Source organism: Lynx rufus, unplaced genomic scaffold (assembly GCF_022079265.1).
Source record: "Lynx rufus isolate CCGP_SWC_20201006 ecotype Redwood Valley unplaced genomic scaffold, mLynRuf1.p SCAF_18, whole genome shotgun sequence".
Taxonomy (NCBI): Eukaryota; Metazoa; Chordata; class Mammalia; order Carnivora; family Felidae; genus Lynx; species Lynx rufus.
The window spans coordinates 28,589,696-28,610,245 of NW_025814832.1; the positions used below are offsets into that span (position 1 = coordinate 28,589,696).

General features: G+C 52.7%; 1 protein-coding gene across 1 annotated transcript; it reads left to right on the top strand.

The window, feature by feature from the left end:
- The first annotated feature begins 355 nt into the window (after positions 1–355).
- Positions 356–19,242, top strand: ST6GALNAC1 (ST6 N-acetylgalactosaminide alpha-2,6-sialyltransferase 1). Its single transcript, XM_047081321.1, has 9 exons — positions 356–846; positions 15,579–16,230; positions 16,644–16,812; positions 16,981–17,152; positions 17,379–17,517; positions 17,762–17,865; positions 18,058–18,147; positions 18,234–18,333; positions 18,572–19,242. The coding sequence occupies exons 1-9, from the start codon at positions 716–718 to the stop codon at positions 18,761–18,763; spliced, it is 1,749 nt and encodes a 582-aa protein (XP_046937277.1). The 5' UTR covers positions 356–715; the 3' UTR covers positions 18,764–19,242.
- The last annotated feature ends 1,308 nt before the right edge of the window (positions 19,243–20,550 follow it).

Below are 20,550 nucleotides of genomic sequence, written 5' to 3' on the forward strand. Positions count from 1 at the left end.
GTTCTCGACTTGGCCGCGTGTCGGGATCACCTGGGGGAACTCAAAAAAATACCCCTGCCTGGGAGAAGAGCCACCCCTGGGGGTTCCGGCTTCGTTGGTGGGGGTTGCAGTCTGGGCATTGGATGTAGCAAAGCTCCCAAGTGATTCTAATGCGCACCCAGGACTGAGAGCTACGACCCTGAACAGTTTGCAAATGAGATGTTCTCGCAGCTCTGGTCTACGGCTGCAGAACGTTCTTTTAGGAGAGACTGCTGGAAGGTCTTAAAGCCAACCAGATTCCCTGTACCTTCCTTATAAAGGTCATGTTGAACTTGGGGGCCGTTCAAGGCTCTCCCAGCGTCTGCACTTGTCCAGGGTCCCCAAGGGTTTGGAACCTGATAAAAGCGAGGTTCCCTGTGACGTGTGCATGTTTCTCATAAAGTTCTACATGCAGAAATTGGCTTCAGCGACAAAGAAAAGGAAAGCAAACTTGTTTGAACAAAAGGAGTTTCTCTTCCTTCGAGCCACGCCAGCTTATAAGCCTCCACAAAGCAGGGAAGGCAGCTCCTCCTTTCGCTCGCAGACACTGATAGACTCCGTGCCTACCAGAGTGGTTCACCGTCAAGACAAACGGCGTGCACTCCCTGGCCAGGAGCCCTAAGCCCTTAAACTACCTGCGGTCCACATCAAAGCTCCAGGATATGCAGAACTTTCTCGCAGCACCCAGGCCACCACCATGAGGACCTGCCTGCGGAGACCCAGTCGTCTGGACCAAGCTGTCCAATGGCTCTTGCTTTTGGCCGTGTTGATCTCCTTATTCTTTGTCCTGCCCTCCTTCGTTAAGGAACCCGATACGAAACCTTTCAGGTAAGGTTCTGGCCCCTTTCCCAATGCCTCAGAACTTATTAGAGGAAACTTGAAAGCCTCTCGTCCAGGGAAGCCTGGGGAACCTGCTGCACCCACACGGGGGTAGGCGGGGGTCAGGGATGTTGTCAAGAAACACTGGCAAGCAAGATCCCAGGGGGCCTCTGGGGGACAAGCAGGTGTCAGGGGTGGGAAAACCAAGGGGTCCGGATGCCTTGGGGCTGGTAGAGGGGAAACGTGGGCAGGAGTCTGAGAACGAGGAGTCTGGGTCTCCGGAAGGTATAGACAGAAAATGCCTTCCCCCTCTGGGACCGTGAATGATAATAGCAGCTTGGGGGTGAGTTCTTACATGCCATTCGCTGTGTCCTAAAGTACAAGATTTACCCCGTGGATTCCATGCACTTCAAATTTTATTTTTTTTAACGTTTTTTTATTTATTTTTGAGACAGAGAGAGACAGAGCTTGAATGGGGGAGGGTCAGAGAGAGGGAGACCCAGATTCCGAAACAGGCTCCAGGCTCTGAGCGGTCAGCACAGAGCCCGACGTGGGGCTCGAACTCACGGACCGCGAGATCGTGACCTGAGCCGAAGTCAACCGCTTAACCGACTGAGCCACCCAGGCGCCCTGATTCCATGCACTTCAAAATCACACTCTCCCCGTGGAGTTTGTCAGAAAATGACCTCTCCCCCCAAAAAAACGAAAAGAAAAGAAAAAAGAAAAGAAAAGGAAAGAAAAGAACCCCTCCCTTCGCTTAATTCTGGCCCCCAAGTTCATCCTTACATACAAATCTAGTCCCATCAGACGCCATCACATCAACTCTGAAAAGGCTACCGTAACAGGTGTGAACGTTGACTCTCTCCTCGGTCACCACACTAGATCACTAATGCTTTTGAAGTTTCTAGAAACTGAGAGGTGAAAATATGTTTCTCTTTTGACTTTGCACTTCTCAGGCCACCGTGAATTTGAGGATCCTCTGACGTGTGCTGACCGTTTGCATTTTTTCTAAGTCAGCCAGCTGTCACCGCCGCTTGTCTTTTTCTAGGGAATGACTGGGTCATATCTCTTGCTTCCCCACCCCCCAAAAAAGGAAGCGAAATTATTTCTCTTTTATTTAACGATAGGAGATAGGAGTTTTTTTGTGTATTAGGGATATTAACCCTTTTCTATCGTAGATGTAACAATACTTGAAATGTTTTCTTCAGGCTGATGTTTGTTTTTATTGCCTTGTTTATGCTATCTCACGTGACACAACTCCTTCTTATGTAGGTGAAATCTATTTATCATTTCCTTTATGGCCACTGGACTTTGTGCAATTTGGGGGAAAGTCTGTCCCACCTCAAAATTTTATAAATTGCCATATATATATAGTGATGTATACATATAAATACATTAGTGAATATATATACATTAGTGAACACACAGTGCAGACTTAGGTTCAGGAGTACAACCCAGTGGTTCATCACTTACAAGTGCTCATCCCAGCGAGTGCCCTCCTTAATGCCCATCGCCCATTTAGCCCATCCCCCCACCCACCTCCCCTCCAGCAACCCTCAGTTTGTTCTCTGTATTTAAGAGTCTCTTATGGTTTGCCTCCCTCCGTTTTTATCTTATTGTTCCTCCCCTTCCCATTGCCTTCTATATTGTCTACTAATATTTTTGTACTTTTTTTTCTTGAAGCTTAAATCGTTAACCTACCTGAAGCCTATTTTTGTGCACGGTGTGAATCTGGGTTTGCATAGGCTGAACTCTTTTGGCCACAAGTGACAAAAACCCAACGCAATCTGGCTTAAACAAGAAGACCGGGGAGGGAGGGGCGCCTGGGTGGCTCAGTTGGTTCAACATCCGACTTTGGCTCAGTCCATGATCTCACGGTTCGTTGGTTCGAGCCCCACGTCTGGCTCTGTGCTGACAGTCCAGGGCCTGGAGCCTGCTTTGGATTCTGTGTCTCCCTCTCTCTCTGCCCCTCCCCTGGCTTGTGCTCTGTCTCTCTCTCTCTCTCTCATAAATAAGTAAACATTAAAGAAAGTTTGTACAAAATAAAAGAAGCCCAGGGAAGGAGACAAGGTCAGAGGATTACAGTGTCCCTGGAGAGACACGTTGGGGTAGGAGTGGGCTGCAGGAGTCACTCATAGTGACCCGGATGCCTGGTCTCCTTCCCCAGCCGATGTCACATGTCCTGGAGTTAGGGGGAGATATAAGCAGACTGGTGCCTGTTTCTGGTCTAGAGATTTCTGAAGGCGGAAGGTGGTGGGAATTGTCCATGGTGTAATGTACATGGGAAGAAGGCTCTGGCCTGGGCCTTCAGAGCCCAGGAAGCTGTGGACGGCAGGTCAGCACTCCTGTGGTGCCAGGAGGGATCACGGCCCCAGAACCCCCCAGTCACCCGCTGGGGCCAAGTAAAGGGACATCCACTCCAGAGGAGCGTTTGGGGACCCCGAATACTGTCAGGGGCATTCATGAGGGGATCCTCAATGCAAAGGAGAGCGCTGCCCCAGGGAAGCCACACTTACTGACCCTACCGAGAGCACCACGTCAGCAGACAGAAGCCACTGGAACCTCAGTGCGAGCGGGGACACCAAGTGCTCCCCACTCTTCCCAGACTTGAGTAATAATACAGGAGAGCTAGGCCTTCAGAAGGAAGGGAAGGTCTACTCTGTGCCTGACCAGGGATTCTAGCTGCCCCCACCTCCCCCACCCCTCCAGCCTCACCCCTGCCAAGCCTGGGTCTCTGGGGGAGGCGGGACACCTGGAATTCTAAATGGATGAGACTGAATTTGGGGTTTAGGTGTTTTGCTTTGTTTTTTTAAATCTTTTCTGTAATTGTTTTGTTTTGTTTTGTGTGTGGACGGAGTTTGAATCATCAAAGGTGACTGTGAAGTGAGTAAATCTGCCCTAGGCATCAGAGATAGGGAAAGGGCCACACACTGAGACTTCTCAGTGAAAGTCTCTCCTTACTACACTGCCAATCAACCGCAGAGACTGAGCGCCTTGAGCCAGAGGTCCCTGGAGGAAAGGTTGTGTGTCTGTTGAAAGCTTCGTTGAGAAGAAGGACCTCGGAGGCAGGGAGGGCTTGGAAAAGGCTTGTGGGGAGGATAGCATAAACAAGGAGGCCAACCTGCAGAAGTGTCCTCTTGGCTGAGCCTCGGGCGAATCCGAATCCGCCTTGCAGAAATGAGGGGCTTGCTCTGGGGAGCCCAGGGAGGGCATTTCAGGAGGGTGGGGCCGAGGGTTGATGCAAGAGGCTTTTCAGGCAGGGAGGCGACCTCAGCAAAGCAGGATTGTGCAACGATGGGTCTGCCAGGAGGGAACAGGATAGATCGGAAGGGAGGTGTGAGTCACCGCTTTGGCCTGACCCAGGGCAGGAACCAAGGGAGGGACTTCGACAGCCGATTATCCTGTGGTGAAGGGAAGGACCGGGGCTGACAAATGCTCTCCCTGGCAGACTTAGGCAGTGAAACGTAAGGTGCAGAAGATCTGGGAGGGGTGGGGTAGGAAGAAGCGGAAAATCAGGGGACACTTTGAAGAAGAGTGGGGGGAGGGGAGGCACGTGTGCAGTTAGATAGAGACGGGGTTGGGGTGGGGGTGGGGGTGGCCCACCTCGCCCCACAGTGCTGCCTGGGCAAAGGGTGACAGTAACATCAGACATAAAAGGGAGTCGTAGAATGCCAACCCAAGTATAGGATCAGCGGTTTCTGAAGGTCCCTGTTCCCCAGTCTGCATGTTAATGACACCTCAATATCATCTCAGAGCTGGAGATTTCCCCAGACCCGCACCTATGCTCAGGAGCTTTCTGGGGGTTATTTCCCTTTTTTTTTTTTTTCTTCTGGGGGTGATTTCCAATCTTCGCAATCGTCGCCCAAGATCAGCGTTTTTATTCTTTTACACAAATGAGGGAGATGAGACTCCAAAAGGTTAAGCCTAATCCCACCCAGCCAGGAAGGAGCAAGACAGAGACGTGAACACGGGATTTGGGCTCCACTACCCGGAATGCGTTCATTCTCAGGAGACTCAAAAGTCCGACGGAGGGGAGAGCCACACAAGAAGCAAGAGAGGGAGGGTGACATTATTAATAGTGGTAAATACCCCCCCACCCCCCGATTTAAGTCCAAGGTGACGAGCGCTATGGGAAGAGACTGAGAAGAGTAATTACATCCAGGGGGCAGGGTGAGGACAACATCCTGGTGGCATTTGCAGAGCGCTGGCGGGCTGGGCGACATGGCAGCAGGGGGGACACCGCGCACTAAGGAGGCAACAGAAGGAATGGTGCAGAAGCAGGGCCACTGGTGGGGGGGCGGGGCGTGTTCCTCAAGGGACTGATGACTAATGTGAGCAAGGCTGATAGGGGCTCCGCATGCCAGGCACTGGTCTCCAGAACCCATGATTACTGACCACATATCAAGGCTTTTGGGTAGATATTATTATCAGCAACACCCCTCTTTTACAGATAAGAGCGGTTAGGCAACTTTCCCTACCAAGGTCACCCTTGTCACTTAAGTTCAGACACAGGCCAGCTAGCTCCGGAGTCTGTGCTCCAAGCCACGACCCAGGCTGGTGTCACAAGCCCCACCCCCGTCCCTCAGCAGTGTTTTTTCATTTTTTGTTTCTAAAGTTAATTCATTTATTTCGGGGGGGGGGGGGAGCGCAAGCAGGGGAGGGGCGGGGGGGGGAGAGAGAATGTGCAGCAGGATCCCAGCTCTCAGCGAAGAAGTCTGACTCGGGGTTCGATCCCACCAATAGTGTGCTCGTGACCTGAAAGGAAGTCAAGAGCCGGACGCTTAACCGGCTGAGCCACCCAGGCGCCCCTGCGAGGTGGTTTTTAAACGCTTGTTGATGAAAGAGTGAATGCGTGGCCCTTGAGGGACCAACAGTTAGATTCCACGGCTAGGAAAAGCTTTACAGGAACGGAGTAACTTGAATACATTTGTGCATTGTGCAGATTCCTCGGTTACTAGATTGCACGGCAGACGGCGGGGGGAAGGTGGTCTCCGTGGGGGGCTAGGGTAGAGGCTGTTGCAATGGTTTAGGGCCCAAGAGCCCTGGGCGGACGGTGTTCGGAAGAAAGGCCTGAATAACTCAGATCGGCTGGATTTGGCAACAAAGAGAGGAAGGACTGGGACACAATTGTATGATTTCAAACCTGGGTTATTGGACTACTCGTATCTTCTTCATTTGGTCCCAGTCTCCATTGTGCCCCTGGATAGGTAGATACCAGCTAAGACCATGTCTCTACCTGCTTGGTTTTCCTGGTCTGGAATGAATTTGTCTTCAACAATTCTGTGGATTCTCTTTTTTATCTTATTTTGGTCTAAGACACAGAACTTTCTTTTCTATAACTTCCTGGTTTCCGATCCTGGACCCCCATTCATGGAGCTGCAGGGAAACTTCATGTCGGGACCGTCCTCCCTCCTCTGCCGCCTCCCCAGGATGATGTCAAGGGCTCCCGGATGGCCACGCCGTGCCAGCGCCCGGGTAGGGGTGGCTGATTCTTAGCCCTTGTGTGGCCGTGGAGACAACCGTCGTCCCTGCCTCTTGGCCTTTTCATGTCCACCTGGCTTAGGTGTGAGAATTTCCTGATGTTGTCGGAATTACGGTTCTGTCTTCCTGGGTTCAGGGGTCAGCCATTGTCTGTCAGGGGTCTTATTAGACCCTAGGAACACGACAAGTAGGGCGCAGGAGCCCTCCGAACTTGGGACCCAGAGCCCCTCTCTCCTCTCCGTCCTCTTCACCCAGACTAAACTTTCTAGGGAGGGGGCGATGGTGGGAGGAAACAGACAAGTCCTTCTCTGAGACATTTGATCTATTTCACCAAATCTTCTCCTCCCTCTAAGGTCTTTCAGGGTGTCCTCTACTTTCAAGTTCTTACTGGGGCACCTGGGTGTCTCAGTTGGTTAGGCGTCTGACTTCAGCGCAGGTCATGATCCCGCAATTCGTGGGTTCGAGCCCGGCATCAGGGTCTGTGCTGACAGCTCAGAGCCTGGGGCCTGCTTCAGATTCTGTGTCTTCCTCTCTCCCTGCCCCTCCCCTGCTCATGCTCTCTCTCTCTCTCTCTCAATAATAAATAAACGTTAAAAAAAAATTTAAACAAAACAAAACCAAAAGAGGCCAATACATTTTATCAATAATGTGCAAAATGAGAGCTAAACTTATTTGATTTGAGGTAGTTTAAATGAAATCTTAGTAAAATGTAAGTGCCTCATCGGTAGCCATTCAACATTAATGACATATTTCCCTAAATATCATAATAAAGGTAAGTTTGGAGTTCTTAAAAAAGAAAACAGAGTCCCATTTAATGGATGAGGAAACAGGGGCTCTCAGGGTGCTGCACCTTGCCCAAGATCCCACAGCTGGTCACTTGGTGGCCGGGCTGGAACTCAAGCAGGTGACTTTCCACCGCAGTGAGCTCCGCTGTCCTCTTGCCCAGTGCCGGGAAGTTAGTTTTCTGTGATTATCCCCAAGAGAGGTAAGCTAGGTACCAGACACAGGGGATAAACATAGACTCTGCTTTAAAAAGTCTTGGTTCACAAGGATCGTTTCCCAGCCACCGGGCCACAGGGTCTCATCTCGTATCTGTGATTCTTGACCCAGACATACCTGCCATTCTTGCTCACAACAATGACCTCGGTCACACCCACCACCCTCCCCGTTCAAGGTCTTCCCTACTTTCCTTAACTAATCTCAAGACTCACGCCTCTGGGTCTGGGGAGAGGTGTAGGCTTGTGTCTGTTTTTGTGGATCCCAGGGAGGGAAATCGTCCAACATTTAAACCAGCCTCCCACCCACCCTGGGCCACAGTGAGTTCAGTGAGGTGAATGGGATCCCAGAGAAGGCTCAGGGCTCCCCTGCTGGGGGAGAGCTTTGGAAATTGGATCCCGCTACTGAAGCATTAGGAGCAGTGGCTTAGATGTGTTTCCTCTTCTTCTCCCTCTTTCTGTTGTTCCCCATTAGGATTTAATTGGCCGGAAACTACACAAATAAGAGAATTGGCTTTGATTTGAAAAGAGAACACTTGGAATCACAATAGAATACGGATTTCTGGGTGTTTTCTTTCGAGCCTATAAAGAGAATTAAGGCAAAGTAGAGATTTTAGCGACTGAAGCAACTTGTGGACGCGTCTAAAGATTCAAAGTGAAGTTCTAAAATGTAAATCATGCAAGAAAGTGTCAGGATTTCCTGGGGGAAATAAACTTCAAAGTCTGGGGGAGGGGGAAGCAGAATGATTGGTTTTCATCTCAGAGAAGACCAGAGCCCCTAAAGAGTTATGTCGGCCGGCACCAAGGGAGTTGGGGAGGCTCCAGGCTGGGTTATAAGTTGTTGTTTTTTTTTTTTTAATGTTTATTTTTGACAGAGAGAGAGAGAGAGAGAGTGAGTCGGGGAGGGGCAGAGAGAAAGGGAGACCCAGAATCTGAAGCAGATTCCAGGCTCTGAGCTGTCAGCACAGAGCCCGACGCGGGACTCGAACTCACAGACCTTGAGATCAAGACCTGAGCTGAAGTCAGACACTTAACCTACGGAGCCACCCAGGCGCCCTACTGTTACTGAATTACTTTACATTTTTAAAGAATATTTATTTATTTTTGAAGGAAAGAAAGACAGAGTGTGAGCAGGGGAGGGGCAGAGAGAGAGGGAGACCCAGAATCTGAGCTGTCAGCACAGGGCCCGACACAGGGGCTCCAACTCACAAACCGTGAGATCATGATCTGAGCCGAACCCCGACGCTCAACCGACTGAGCCACCCAGGCGCCCCAAAAGTGCGACATTTTATATTTTTAACCACCCCCCCTCCAATAGATTAGAACTTGATGTTGGATTTGCTTTTTGCTTGGATGCGATCCCTGAATGATTTGCCTGTCCCCCTGAATGCTTAATACAAATCAGGTACTGGAGGGGAGAGCCGCCCATCACAGAGGGTCCTCAGCAGGGGGTGAGGAAAGACACTGTGGGGACCCTACAGTCGGTTCCCCTTTCCAAGGAGAGGCAGGCATCATGAAAACCCAGGTGGGGGAACCAGATGCGTGACCCTGAAGAGGCTCAAGATAAAAGAGTGAGCGAAGAAGCTAATGGTGGGGATTCCGGGGAAGGGGGTCCGGGTCGTGAGGACGTGATTAGAGGCCTGTATGTGGCCAGCCACTTATCACAAGGCAGGCACACCTAGCCTGCAGCCTCTTCAGCATCTGCTCCACTGAATGGCACAGCCCAGAATTATTCAGGGAAATCAAAGGGTTTTGCTTTGGGGGGGAGGTTATTAAAGAATAACTGATATACGAAATTGTATATCAGTTTCAGGTGCACAACATAATGATTCGATATTCACAGACATTATGAAATGCTCACAATAAGGCTAGTTACCCCTTGTCACCATACCAAGTTGTTACGATATTATCCTATATTCCCGATGCTTGGACTTCACACCCCCGTGTCTTATTTATTACTGGAAGATCTTTGGCTCATTTCACTTAGTGTAATACCCCCCAGGTCCATCCACGTTGCTGCAAATGGCAAGATCTCATTCTTTTTAACGGCTGAGCAACTCCATTATGTACACATTGGCCGCGTCTTTATCCATTCATCTACCGATGGACACTTGGGTCGCTTCCGTATCTCCGCTGTTGCGAGTAATGTTGCCATGAACATAGGGGTGTGTGTGTCTTCTCAGACTAGCATTTTCTCTTCTTTTTTTTTTTTAATTTTTTTAATGTTTATTTATTTTTGAGAGAGAGAGAGAGACAGAGCACAAGTGGGGAGGGGCAGAGAGAGGGAGACACAGAATCCCAGAATCCGAAGCAGGCTCCAGGCTCTGAGCTGTCTGCACAGAGCCCAATGCAGGGCTTGAACTCACGAACCCTGAGATCATGACCTGAGCCAAAGTCGGCCCCTTAAGCAACTGAGCCACCCAGGCGCCGCTCAGACTAGCATTTTCGTTTGCTTCGGATGAATACCTAGATGTGCAGTTGCTAGATCATCAAGGAGGTGTTTTGAGATGTTTTCTTTTCCTGGATAAAAGAATCTTTTTTTTTTTAATTTCTTAAAGTTTATTTATTTTTGAGAGAGAGGAAGCGAGCATACACGAGTGAGGGAGGGGCAGAGAGAGAAAGAAAGGGAGAGAGAGAATCCCAAGCAGGCTCCGAGCTGTCAGCACAGAGCCCGATGCGGGGCTTGAACTCATGAACCGCGAGACCATGACCTGAGCCAAAGTCGGACGCTTAACCGACTGAGCCACCCAGGCACCCTCTATTTTCCTTAGGATTTTCTGAAAGACGTTCTGTCTTCTCTGGCTGACTTGATTGGAGGAACGCGTATGCAATACACGTAGCACACAAAACATGTGTTGATTGACTTGTGCATGCTCTTGATAAGGATTCCAGTCACCAGCAGACTATTAGGAGTTGAGTCCGGGGGGAGTCAAAAGTTACACGCAGATTTTCGACTGTGTGTGGGCTGGCGCCCCCCCAACCCACACACCATTCAAGGATCCACTGTGCTATCGCACGCTTGCCAACCGTTGTTTCATGGCGCCAAGGACAAAGAAACCTTGAACCTCTTTGCTTCCAGGTCCCCCTGAGTGTTGCGTAGTTCAGAATTTGGAGGGAAGAAGATGTCAGACCATTATTCTTCCGTATCCGTTTCACATATTGACTAGAGCTATGTGATCCCCGCTGATAAATCTATTTTTAAAGTGCAACATTTTACGTTTTTACCTCCCCGGGAGATCAGAATTGGATATGGAATTGCTTTTTGCTTGGATGCGATCCGTAAATGACTTGCCTGTCCCCCGGAACCCTTAACAGAAAACAGGGTCCCCTCCTTCACCACCCCCCGCCCCTCCCCCCGCCCTGGCCTTGCCCATGGTGTTTACATTCAGGATCACATAGGATCTGGACAAGACCGAATGCAGGGCATTCACCATATGGTCGGAAGGAATTTGAGCATTCAGTAAATACCAGGCAGGAACAGAAGGAAATGCCTACGTAAAACACCCACATTCCTAGCAATCATAGTTGTGTTTAATTATAGGGAATTGAAATGGAACTTAATTACATAATTTTGTCAGTACCTGGGTCACTGCTGCAACTCCGTGTAAAACTTAAAAGAGTCATCAGTAATCTGCCAGCATCGCAGGCAGACAGCCCTGCACGGGGCCCTGGGGCTCCCGCTTCTGGAAGGGGCTGCAGGAAGGAGTGCCTGGTGCCCCCTCTTTAGGGGCTGGCGTGACCACGAGGCAGAGGGCCAGCTGTCTGGGCTGCACGCCCACCGCCCTGCCACACCAGCTCCCCGATCACAGCCACGCAAAGGTGCTCGCAGTTTGGAAGGGAAACTTCTAGATGCCTCTTGCGGTTTGGGCATGGGAAATGCGGGTGGAGGTGAATCCGAGGTTCAAGGCTGAGTGACGAGAGCTGTTTGCCATGAGAGCTAACACCTAGGCCTTCGCCTGTGCCCCGAGCCTGGGGCTTCAGCTCAGTTGTGACATTAAAGGGGAGAAGGGGTGCCTGGGTGGCTCAGTCGGTTAAGCATCTGACTTCGGCTCAGGTCATGATCTCACGGCTCTGAGCTCGAGCCCCCTGTCGGGCTCTGTGCTGACAGCTCGGAGCCTGGAGCCTGCTTGGGATTCTGTGTCTCCCTCTCACTCTCTGCCCCTCCCCCACTCGTGCTCTTTCTCTCTCTCTCTCTCTCTCTCTCTCAAAAATAAATAAACATTAAAAAAATAATAAAATTGGGGTGCCTGGGTGGCTCAGTCAGTTGAGCGTCCAGCTTCAGCTCAGGTCATGATCTTGCGGTCTGTGAGTTCGAGCCCCGCGTCAGGCTCTGTGCTGACAGCTCGGAGCCTGGACCCTGCTTGGGATTCTGTGTCTCCCTCTCTCTCTGCCCCTCCCCTGTTCATGCTCTGTCTCTCTCTGTCTCAAGAATAAATAAACATTTAAAAAAAAATTTTTTTAAGGGAAGGAGTGAATCTCAAGGCCTCAAACCTTTCTATGAAACAAAGGTGGCCCAAATCCATCAAGTGTATGTTCTGAACTATCTCAGCTTTTCCACTCCGCGTGGATGGTCCTCTTTCAGAATGGATACTTTAGGGGTGTCTGCCCAGCTCATGAGCCAATAACCCCCTCTTTCTCTTGAGACTGTCTTCCTCCCGTGCACAGGGTGGACCCCAGGAGGCCACTTGCCATGAGACCCGTGTCACTTACCATGTGGCCAGGGATGGAGAAGGGACCCAAGTGAGACAGAATGAGAGTCAAGAGTCCCTGGGGCAGGTGACTCGGGGCTGCCATCCTCCATGCGGGCTGAGGAGCAGAGAGGGAAACAGGATAGGTAGGAACAGGGACAGGCCTCAAAGAGAGATTCCAGGTTCCAGAACCTTCTAGAGCCCCAACCATGTCCTGGCCTTGGGCTCAAGATGTTTTCTCTCCTTATGATAAATCTCCCCACCCCTTCCCCCCCCTTTTTTTTTAGTTAAAAATGGAAAACAAAAAAAGAATAAAGGCTTCAAACCTTGAAGGCTACTATCTTTTCCAGGCTGTTCCGTGTCACAGCCCAGCCCTGCCTCGCGGCCTTTCTCTCCTTTCTGGGCTGGGATAGCTCTCGTTCGAGTCCCTTCTCTGAGCCATAAAACAAAGGCAGGGGCATTTGAGCCCAGGTAACAATGTGTAAGTGTTCCCAGGAGGAAGGACCCCCACTGCCAGCCTTTCCTAACAGCCTCCAGAGAAGTTTGAATGTCAGAACAGAGAGTGTCCTTCTTGGAGCACTTGAACAAGCATTCTTCCCTGGGGCGCAGGAAGCAGGAAACACGGCCACAATGCAGAGGGAGGCCCCACACGAGGAAGGATTAACATGGGTAATCTCCTTATTGCTCGTACCACCTTGGGCCAGCCCTCTATTGGTCTAGGGATCAAAGTCTCCTCTGTCTTCCACCTGTAACAACAGTGACTGTGTTTTCTGTGGGTTCGAGGTCTGTGCCTTGTTCAAATTTGTATTCCTGGGACCCACAAAGCACGTTGCACGGAGACAGTGAACAGCTGTTGAATGAGATGTTCTTCTGCGAGTACATATTTCAAATTCTCTCCCACGTTTGTTTAAATCCATTTCCCGGGGGGCTCAGAAAGCCTTGCAAGGGGCGCCTGGGTGGCTCGGTCGGTTGAGCATCCGACTTTGGCTCAGGTCATGATTTCACGGTCCGTGGGTTGGAGCCCCATGTCAGGCTCTGTGCTGTCAGCTCAGAGCCCGGAGCCTGCTTCGGATTCTGCGTCTCCCTCTCTCTCTGCCCCTCCCCCGCTCACGCTCTGTCTCTCAAAAATAAATAAACGTTAAAAAAAAATGTTTAAAAGAAAGCCTTTCGAAAGCACTGATGTGATATGGCACCACCCCGGGGGGGCTTTGCAGTAAGGGCTGCTTGGAGTGATTTCTGCCCCCTCGGAGCCTGCGATCTAGGGCAGAGCTGACATCTCGTTGAACGACTACAACCCAAAACACGCCCAATTCGATGCCACGTAGGGGTTTAGCATTCACGTTGTCACGGACACAGAGCTTGGGTCAGGCTACCTCCCGTGGCTCATCACGATCACCCATTTCCCCGGCACACCTCCGAGTTACGACTTGGCATTTTATCTGTGATGATCTGTGGTCCCCCATATATCCTGGGCTCCGTGGGGGCAGGACCAGACCTGGTTGAGCTCGTCACCCAGGCTCCAGTAACCAGCCCAGCGTTCATAGGAGACGCTCAAAAGTCGTGGCTGAATAAAAGAACAAACTACGGGCGGTGGAGTTGGGAGGCGGGCAGAAGTCAAAGCTGCAACCAGGGGATTGGGACACCGGACTCAGGAGACCCTCCCCCCGCCCCAACTTGCACACGACAAATCAAGAATGAATGAAGCCCCGCGGTCGGGGAGAGAAGGGCGGGTGTTATTGGCTGAGCAGGTGTTTTGTGCCAGATGCTAAACACGGGCTGTGAGTCAACGCCCACAGCTGACTTCTCTCAGAGGCAAAAGGCAGCAGCCCATTTTACAGATAAGAAAACCGAGGGCCGGGGGGGGGGGTGAAGATTTCTCCCAGTCATGCTGGCAAACTCCCACTCGGGTCTGGCTGGCTGCACCTGTCATGCTCTCTCTTCTCTCTCTGTGGCCTCAGTGAGTCTGTGATACGGGACTTGGAAGAAGAATGAGAGCAGACACAAGGGAGCTGCCTGGGACAAGAGTGACCACGATGAGCCAGGGAGGCCCAGGACATCAGGGTAAAGAGCAGGAGTTAAGGACACCTGGAAATCCAGTAGGATGATGGCTAGGTCACCAGAGAGGATGATTCTTTCTCCCAAGCCTCCCAGGAATCGCCCCCCAAAACCTGTGAGCACAGAGACCCCACCTCAAAGTCCAATTACAGAACCGCGCTGAGCGGAGGACCCGCGCTTTTCTCAGAACACCCGACGCTAATTTGCATAAATTAAGTGATACTTTTGACGGCCTCACACAAAAGAAGAGAATGAAAAGAAACTAAACGTAACCCTTGGAGTCAAAACCCTTGAGTGCCCCAAGCCAGACCAGGCACCCTGAATGTATCTTCTCCCACCGCTAGACCAAGCACCGTGCAGTGGAATTCAGCTTATGGGCCCCCACCCCCTTGCTTCGGCACCCTCCCCACCCCCCTCTCCCCCCTGAAATTCTTCAGTAGCTCCTCCCGGACAAGAAGACCAACGATGAAGTCCAAACTCCTTAGTCGGACCTACAATGCAGATAATAATCCGGTTCTGTCTACCCACTTGGGACCATCTCCTGCCCAGGCACAGACCCTTCCCTCGTGCCCACCAAGCTCGCGTGCCCCCCGCCCGGGGTGAGACATGTTCTGTACCGTAATCACACAAATGTGTCTTCACTAGGGTTCCCCTTGCAGGTGGCTGGGAAACACACCTCGCATCCGGGATGTCCGGCATCTAACGTGAGATGGGGGCTCTTGACGAGTGAACACTTGCTGAGTACCGAGATTTTTTCCCAACAATGCCAACAGGCAAGCTTGTTGTTAGGCAGGGGGTTGAAGTAAATATTTCAGGCCGATCTTTCGATCAAGGATGGCAGCTATAGTCTTGACATGAATGTATATTCTCCTACTCCCTTATGAACGAGGTTACCTTTGTTACCTACCCTTCATTAAAAAAAAAAAAAAAAAAAAAAAAAGAGAGGCGCCTGGGTGGCTCAGTCGGTTGAGCGTCCGACTTCGGCTCAGGTCATGATCTCGCGCTTCGTGGGTTCGAGCCCCGCGTCGGGCTCTGTACTGACAGCTCAGAGCCTAGAGCCTACTTCAGCATTCTGTGTCTCCCTCTCTCTCTCCCCTCCCTTCCCCGCTCACACTGTCTCTCTCTTTCTCTCTCTCTCAAAAATAAACAAGCATTTAAAAAAAAGTAAAATTTAAAAAAAGGAGAAAAGGTCAATAGCATCCTACAGATATTAGTAACAGGGCGGAGTCACAGTCCTCCCGGAGCCAGCGCAGAGAGGGCGCTGTCCAAGGTCAGCCTTGTCAGCGGCACTCCTGACGCCAGTTCCCATAACAAACTCCAAGCCACCACCGCCTGCTATTTAGAGGTCACGGGTAAGTTTCCAGACCCAACGCCAACAGCTTAATTTGGGGCATAGATGGCGATACTCATGTCTCGCGGAAACCGGTCTGAAGTCTACCCGAGGCACAAAAAGAAATACCATTTATGCTTCAACCTGTTGATACGATCCTGGACCTTAATCAAAGGGCACATCCGTCCCTAGGCGTCAGCACATGGATGACGAGGAGAGATCTTCAGGGTCGCCACACAAGTCTGCACGGCAGGCTCCCCCACGGGAAGGAAGGACAGCGGCTCCTGCATCATCGTCCGTGCGAGGGAACAGCGTGCAGGTGCCCCCGGCCCAGGCCACAGCCCTCCCTGCCAAGGGGGACATCAGAGAAGAGACCGGTGGGGCCACCTCGACTGGGCCGGCCCCACCGAGGGGTCGAAAGAGGAAGGACACCGTGCTGGACACGCGGCCCCCGAGGGCACGGGATGGGGGAGTGGCCTCAGAGGCACTGTCACTGAGGAGTCAGGACGTGAGGACAACCAAAGGAAGGCAGGACCAGAATGGGGAGCCCACGGCCACCAGGACGGTGCCCTCGAAGCCTCGGGCCAAAGCGGCCACCACGGCAAGGACACCTGTGCCAGAAAGCCAGGCCGAGGCGCTGACCACCCGGGGAGCAGGGTCAATGAAAGGAGTGGCCTCGGCCGTGATGCCCCGCCGGGAGACACCCCGGGCCAAGCCACCCTCCACCCCTCGCCAGGCCCGCACCACACAGAGAAGCCGAAGTCTGCGGGCCGCCAACTTCAAGTCTGAGCCCCGGTGGGATTTCGAGGAACAATACAGCTTTGACGTGGGGGCCCTACAGACGGTGAGTCCTCCCTCTGGCTCCCTGCTCTGAAGGCCCCTGCAGACAGACAGGCCACCCCACCTCTCTGACCTCCCGGGCTCCGCCCCCAGGCCCTGCCTGGTCCCACCCCGTGCCCTCCCCATCCTTCTTTCCAAAAGTGCTGGAGGCTGGACGGGAAGGCAGGCCCAGATCCTGGCCCGGGCCTGCCCTGGAGCTCCCAGAAGGCCTGGGCAGGGTCACCGGGCAGGGTCACCGGGCAGGGTCAGAGAATCTACCCGCTCTGCAGCAAGACAGCCAAATCTGCACCCCGAACACCACAGAAGCCGCAGTGCCTTCCAACCTCTCAGGCCCACTTTCTGCCCCTGCCCCCAGCCCCGTCCCTGGCCGTGGCCTTCCGGGGCCTGTCCCTGCCTGACCCGCCTTCCTGCATGTAGACCTGCCCCGACTCAGTGAAGGTCAAGGCCTCCAAGTCACCCTGGCTGCGGACACTCTTTCTGGCCAACCTCACCCTCTTCCTGGACTCCAGCCACTTCAACCAGAGTGAGTGGGACCGTCTGGAGCACTTTGCGCCACCGTTTGGGTTCATGGAGCTCAACTATTCGTGTAAGTCTTCCGGGGGGGGGGGGCGCGGGGAGGGCCTGGGCCCACAGCACACGGCAGCTGCCCTCTGCCTCTGGCCTGCCTCTTCCCTGGAGGCCGCCAGCCCCGGGAGAAATGATGGGCTGCCTCCGGGCCCCTCCGGGGACTGAACGTGAACCTCCCCTGTTTCAGTGGTGCAGAAGGTCGTGACCCGCTTCCCTCCGGTGCCCCAGCAACAGCTGCTCCTGGCCGGTCTCCCCGCCGGGAGTTCCCAGTGCATCACGTGCGCCGTGGTGGGCAACGGGGGCATCTTGAACAACTCTCACGTGGGCCAGGAGATAGACAGCCATGATCACGTCTTCCGGTAAGCGGTCCGGCCCCGGGCTCCCGCCCGGACTCCCTCCTACAGAGACGGGCTCTTCTGAGAGGTCTCATCGGGCGTTCTCTGCCTGTACCTGGAAGGTGGAATCCTGGGCTCTCCGGAGACTCCCCACATAGCTGCCGCGCCCCCCACCATTTCTGTGCATCGCCCCCCACCTCTGTGCGCTCCCTCCTGCACTCACGGGTTCCGTCTGCCTCTTTCTGTGTAGACTGAGTGGAGCGGTCACTAAGGGCTACGAACAGGATGTGGGCACCCGGACGTCGTTTTACGGCTTCACCGCCTTCTCCCTGACCCAGTCGCTTATGGCCTTGGACGGTCAGGGTTTCCGGCACGTGCCTCTGGGGAAGGTGAGCAAGGAGGGACGGGCCCGGCCTCACACAGAATCTGAATGAGGGCGCACGAGGCAAGAGAGGGAGCCGGGTGTCCTGGGTCTGGGGTCTGGTCGGTGCAGGGTCTGCTCGTACGAGGGGCGAGAACACGGACGAAGGCCAGACAGAGCCGGAAAGAGCAAGGGGGCGGGCCGGAGTCAGAGCCAGGCCGCACCTGGTCCTGAAGGCGGGACTCGGACCACACACTGTCCTTGGTCCTCAGGACGTCCGCTACCTGCATTTCCTGGAAGGCACCCGAGACTATGAGTGGCTGGAGGCGATGTTTCTCAATCAGAGCCTGGTGAAGACTAGCCTTTCCTGGTTCAGGTACCCCCGGCCCCCCCTCCTTCCCCACCCCCCGGCCCCCCGCGGAGCTGTGTCTGGAGCGGCTCTGAAGGGGGTTGGGCGGGTGGGGACAGCCTCCGCTGTCACCTGGAGATGGGGTACCAGGTGCCCTGACTTGGCCCACACAGGAGGCGGCGAGAGAACGGAGCGCGAATGACCCCTTCCTGCCCACAGGCACAGGCCCCAGGTGGCTTTCCAGGGAGACCCGCCATGGGACAGATACCTGCTGCTGCACCCCGACTCGCTGCGGTACATGAAAAACAGGTGAGGGCAGCTGAGGCGTGTGGAGAGGCCCGGGCCCCTGTCAGGCCTGCAGCCTCCTGACAGCCCGGGGCCGGGGCACTTCCCAGGTTCCTGAGGTCCAAGACCCTGGACACTGTGCACTGGAGAATCTACCGCCCCACGACCGGCGCCCTCCTCCTGCTCACAGCCCTTCAGCTCTGTGACCAGGTGAGATTCTGGAGCGAGAGCGGGGCCACCTGGGGAAACAGCTGCCGGCCGTTCCTGGACGTGCCCAGCACCGGACGACGGCCGGGAGGGCGGGGGAGTGCGGCCCCGTAAGTGTCCGTCCAGGGGCCTGCGTCCGGAGCCCTAGGGCTAGAGCCAGGATACGGCCCCCCTCCCCCGACACACAGAGACCACGAGAGCGAGCGACTTCAGGCTTCTCTCTCTTCCGACCTTCATGTAGGTGAGTGCCTATGGCTTCATCACCGAGGGCCACGAGCAATTCTCCGATCACTACTACGATAAGTCCTGGAAAAAAACAGTCTTTTACATCAACCACGACTTCCAGTTAGAGAGAACGCTCTGGAAGCGGCTGCACGATGAAGGTATAATCCGGCTGTACCAGCGTTCCGTAACTTCCAAACCAAAGATGTGACTGGAGCCTGGACAGCAGCGGTCTCCTCGGCCTTTCCGGGGCACGGGGCAGGGTGGGGGGTGTTGAGGCCTTCCGCCATTTTCCCAGGGCTCAGTTTGGGCTCCAAGCCCCTCCAGACACCCCCGGGGACCACTGAGGAGAGACTCCCAAGATGGCAAATGACTGAGGTTTTGGAGACCTCAGAACATCGCTACGGGTTCCGTTCAAAGGGAGGACTCCGGTCTGGAGACCAAGGAATTTGAACGAAATGGCGTGATGACTGGTCAATACGACAGATCCCTGCTGAAATTCACCCTTCACTGTCCAGAAGATGCTTGACACCAGGGGAAGAAGCCTGAACCTACGGACGCACGTCGAGTTGGCCTTTTTTTGGTGTTTTGCCTGAGTAGGCTTTATGTAAACCCAATGGGCGAGGAGCCCGTTGAGGGGCTTGAACTCATGACCCTGAGATCAAGACATTCGCTGAGATCGGGGCGCCCGGGTGGCTCGGTCGGTTGAGCGTCCGACTTCGGCTCAGGTCATGATCTCACACTCTGTGAGTTCGAGCCCCACGTCGGGCTTTGTGCTGACAGCTCAGAGCCTGGAGCCTGCTTCGGATTCTGTGTCTCCCTCTGTGCACCTCCCCCGCTCATGCTCTGTCTCTCTCAAAAATAAGTAAAAATGAAGGAAAAAAAAAAAGAGGTTAGAGTGGGAGAGAGAGCCGAAGCATAAGAGACTCTTAAAAACTGAGAACAAAGTGAGGGTTGATGGGGGGTGGGAGGGAGGGGAGGTAGGTGATGGGCATTGAAGAGGGCATCTTTGGGGATGAGCACTGGGTGTTGTATGGAAACTAATTTGACAATAAATTTCATATAATAAAAAAATGAGATAAAAAAATAAATAAAAATGTTAAAAAAATAAAAAAAAAAGACATTTGCTGAGATCAAGAGTCAGACACATAACTGACTGAGCCGCCCAGTCGCCCCTAGATTTGGTTTTGAATTCCAAATCTTGTACTTAGCAGCTGTGAAATCTTGAAGGCGTTACTTAATTTCACTGTAGATTGTCTAGAGGACACTTCCGGGGCTTATCAGATTCTAGAAGGATCTGCACCTTTCCTTATCTTTGAGCTATTTGGCAACTCTCTGAGTTGTAGACAACTGATAGTAATAAAAATGAGTCTTGTCCACGAAGACGCGGAAAGTTTTGTACAATGAAGACACAATGACTCCCTTGTGGATGGTGACCCATTTTATATGTACAAGCAAGTTCATTTAGCATTCCTCGTTGCCCGTATGTGTCTGTGCTTTGGGCTGTCCTTTGAACCAGTATTTCCCTCTCCCTGGTTCCTTCATCAATTAATAAGTTAAATAAAATCCTTGACGTGTGTTCATTTTACATTTGTAGGACAGTCACGATTTTACCCTTAAACGCACAGCCTTCAGCATGTCCTTAGGCCACTGTTTTCTAATCTGTAACACGACTTTTAGGGTGTCCATTTCGCAACGATTTAAAAAATTACTGTATGTAAAAAGCCCGATACAACAAGGACCCAGTTTCCTCCCCTTTCATTCTCTATCCTCCTATCGTCCTGCATTTTCTCAAACCCCACGTTGAGAATTTGGACCAAGCCCAAGGCATTTCAGTTCGTCTTACCCCCCCGAACTCTGTCTTTAGGATTTGGACTCTGAAGCCCAGAAAGAATTCTAAAGATGCTAAACCGCATAAAGGCCCTGATGAAGGAGGACATGGAAGGCAAAAAGCAAAAACATAAACAAAACCAAAAAACAAACGCAAGATGTCTTAGA

Coding starts and splice junctions, on each gene's coding strand:
- ST6GALNAC1 (XM_047081321.1), top strand. CDS start 716: ATGAGGACCTGCCTGCGGAGACCCAGTCGTCTGGACCAAGCTGTCCAA. Junction 16,813..16,980: donor CATGGAGCTCAACTATTCGT/GTAAGTCTTCCG, acceptor CCCCTGTTTCAG/TGGTGCAGAAGGTCGTGACC. Junction 17,153..17,378: donor AGCCATGATCACGTCTTCCG/GTAAGCGGTCCG, acceptor CTTTCTGTGTAG/ACTGAGTGGAGCGGTCACTA.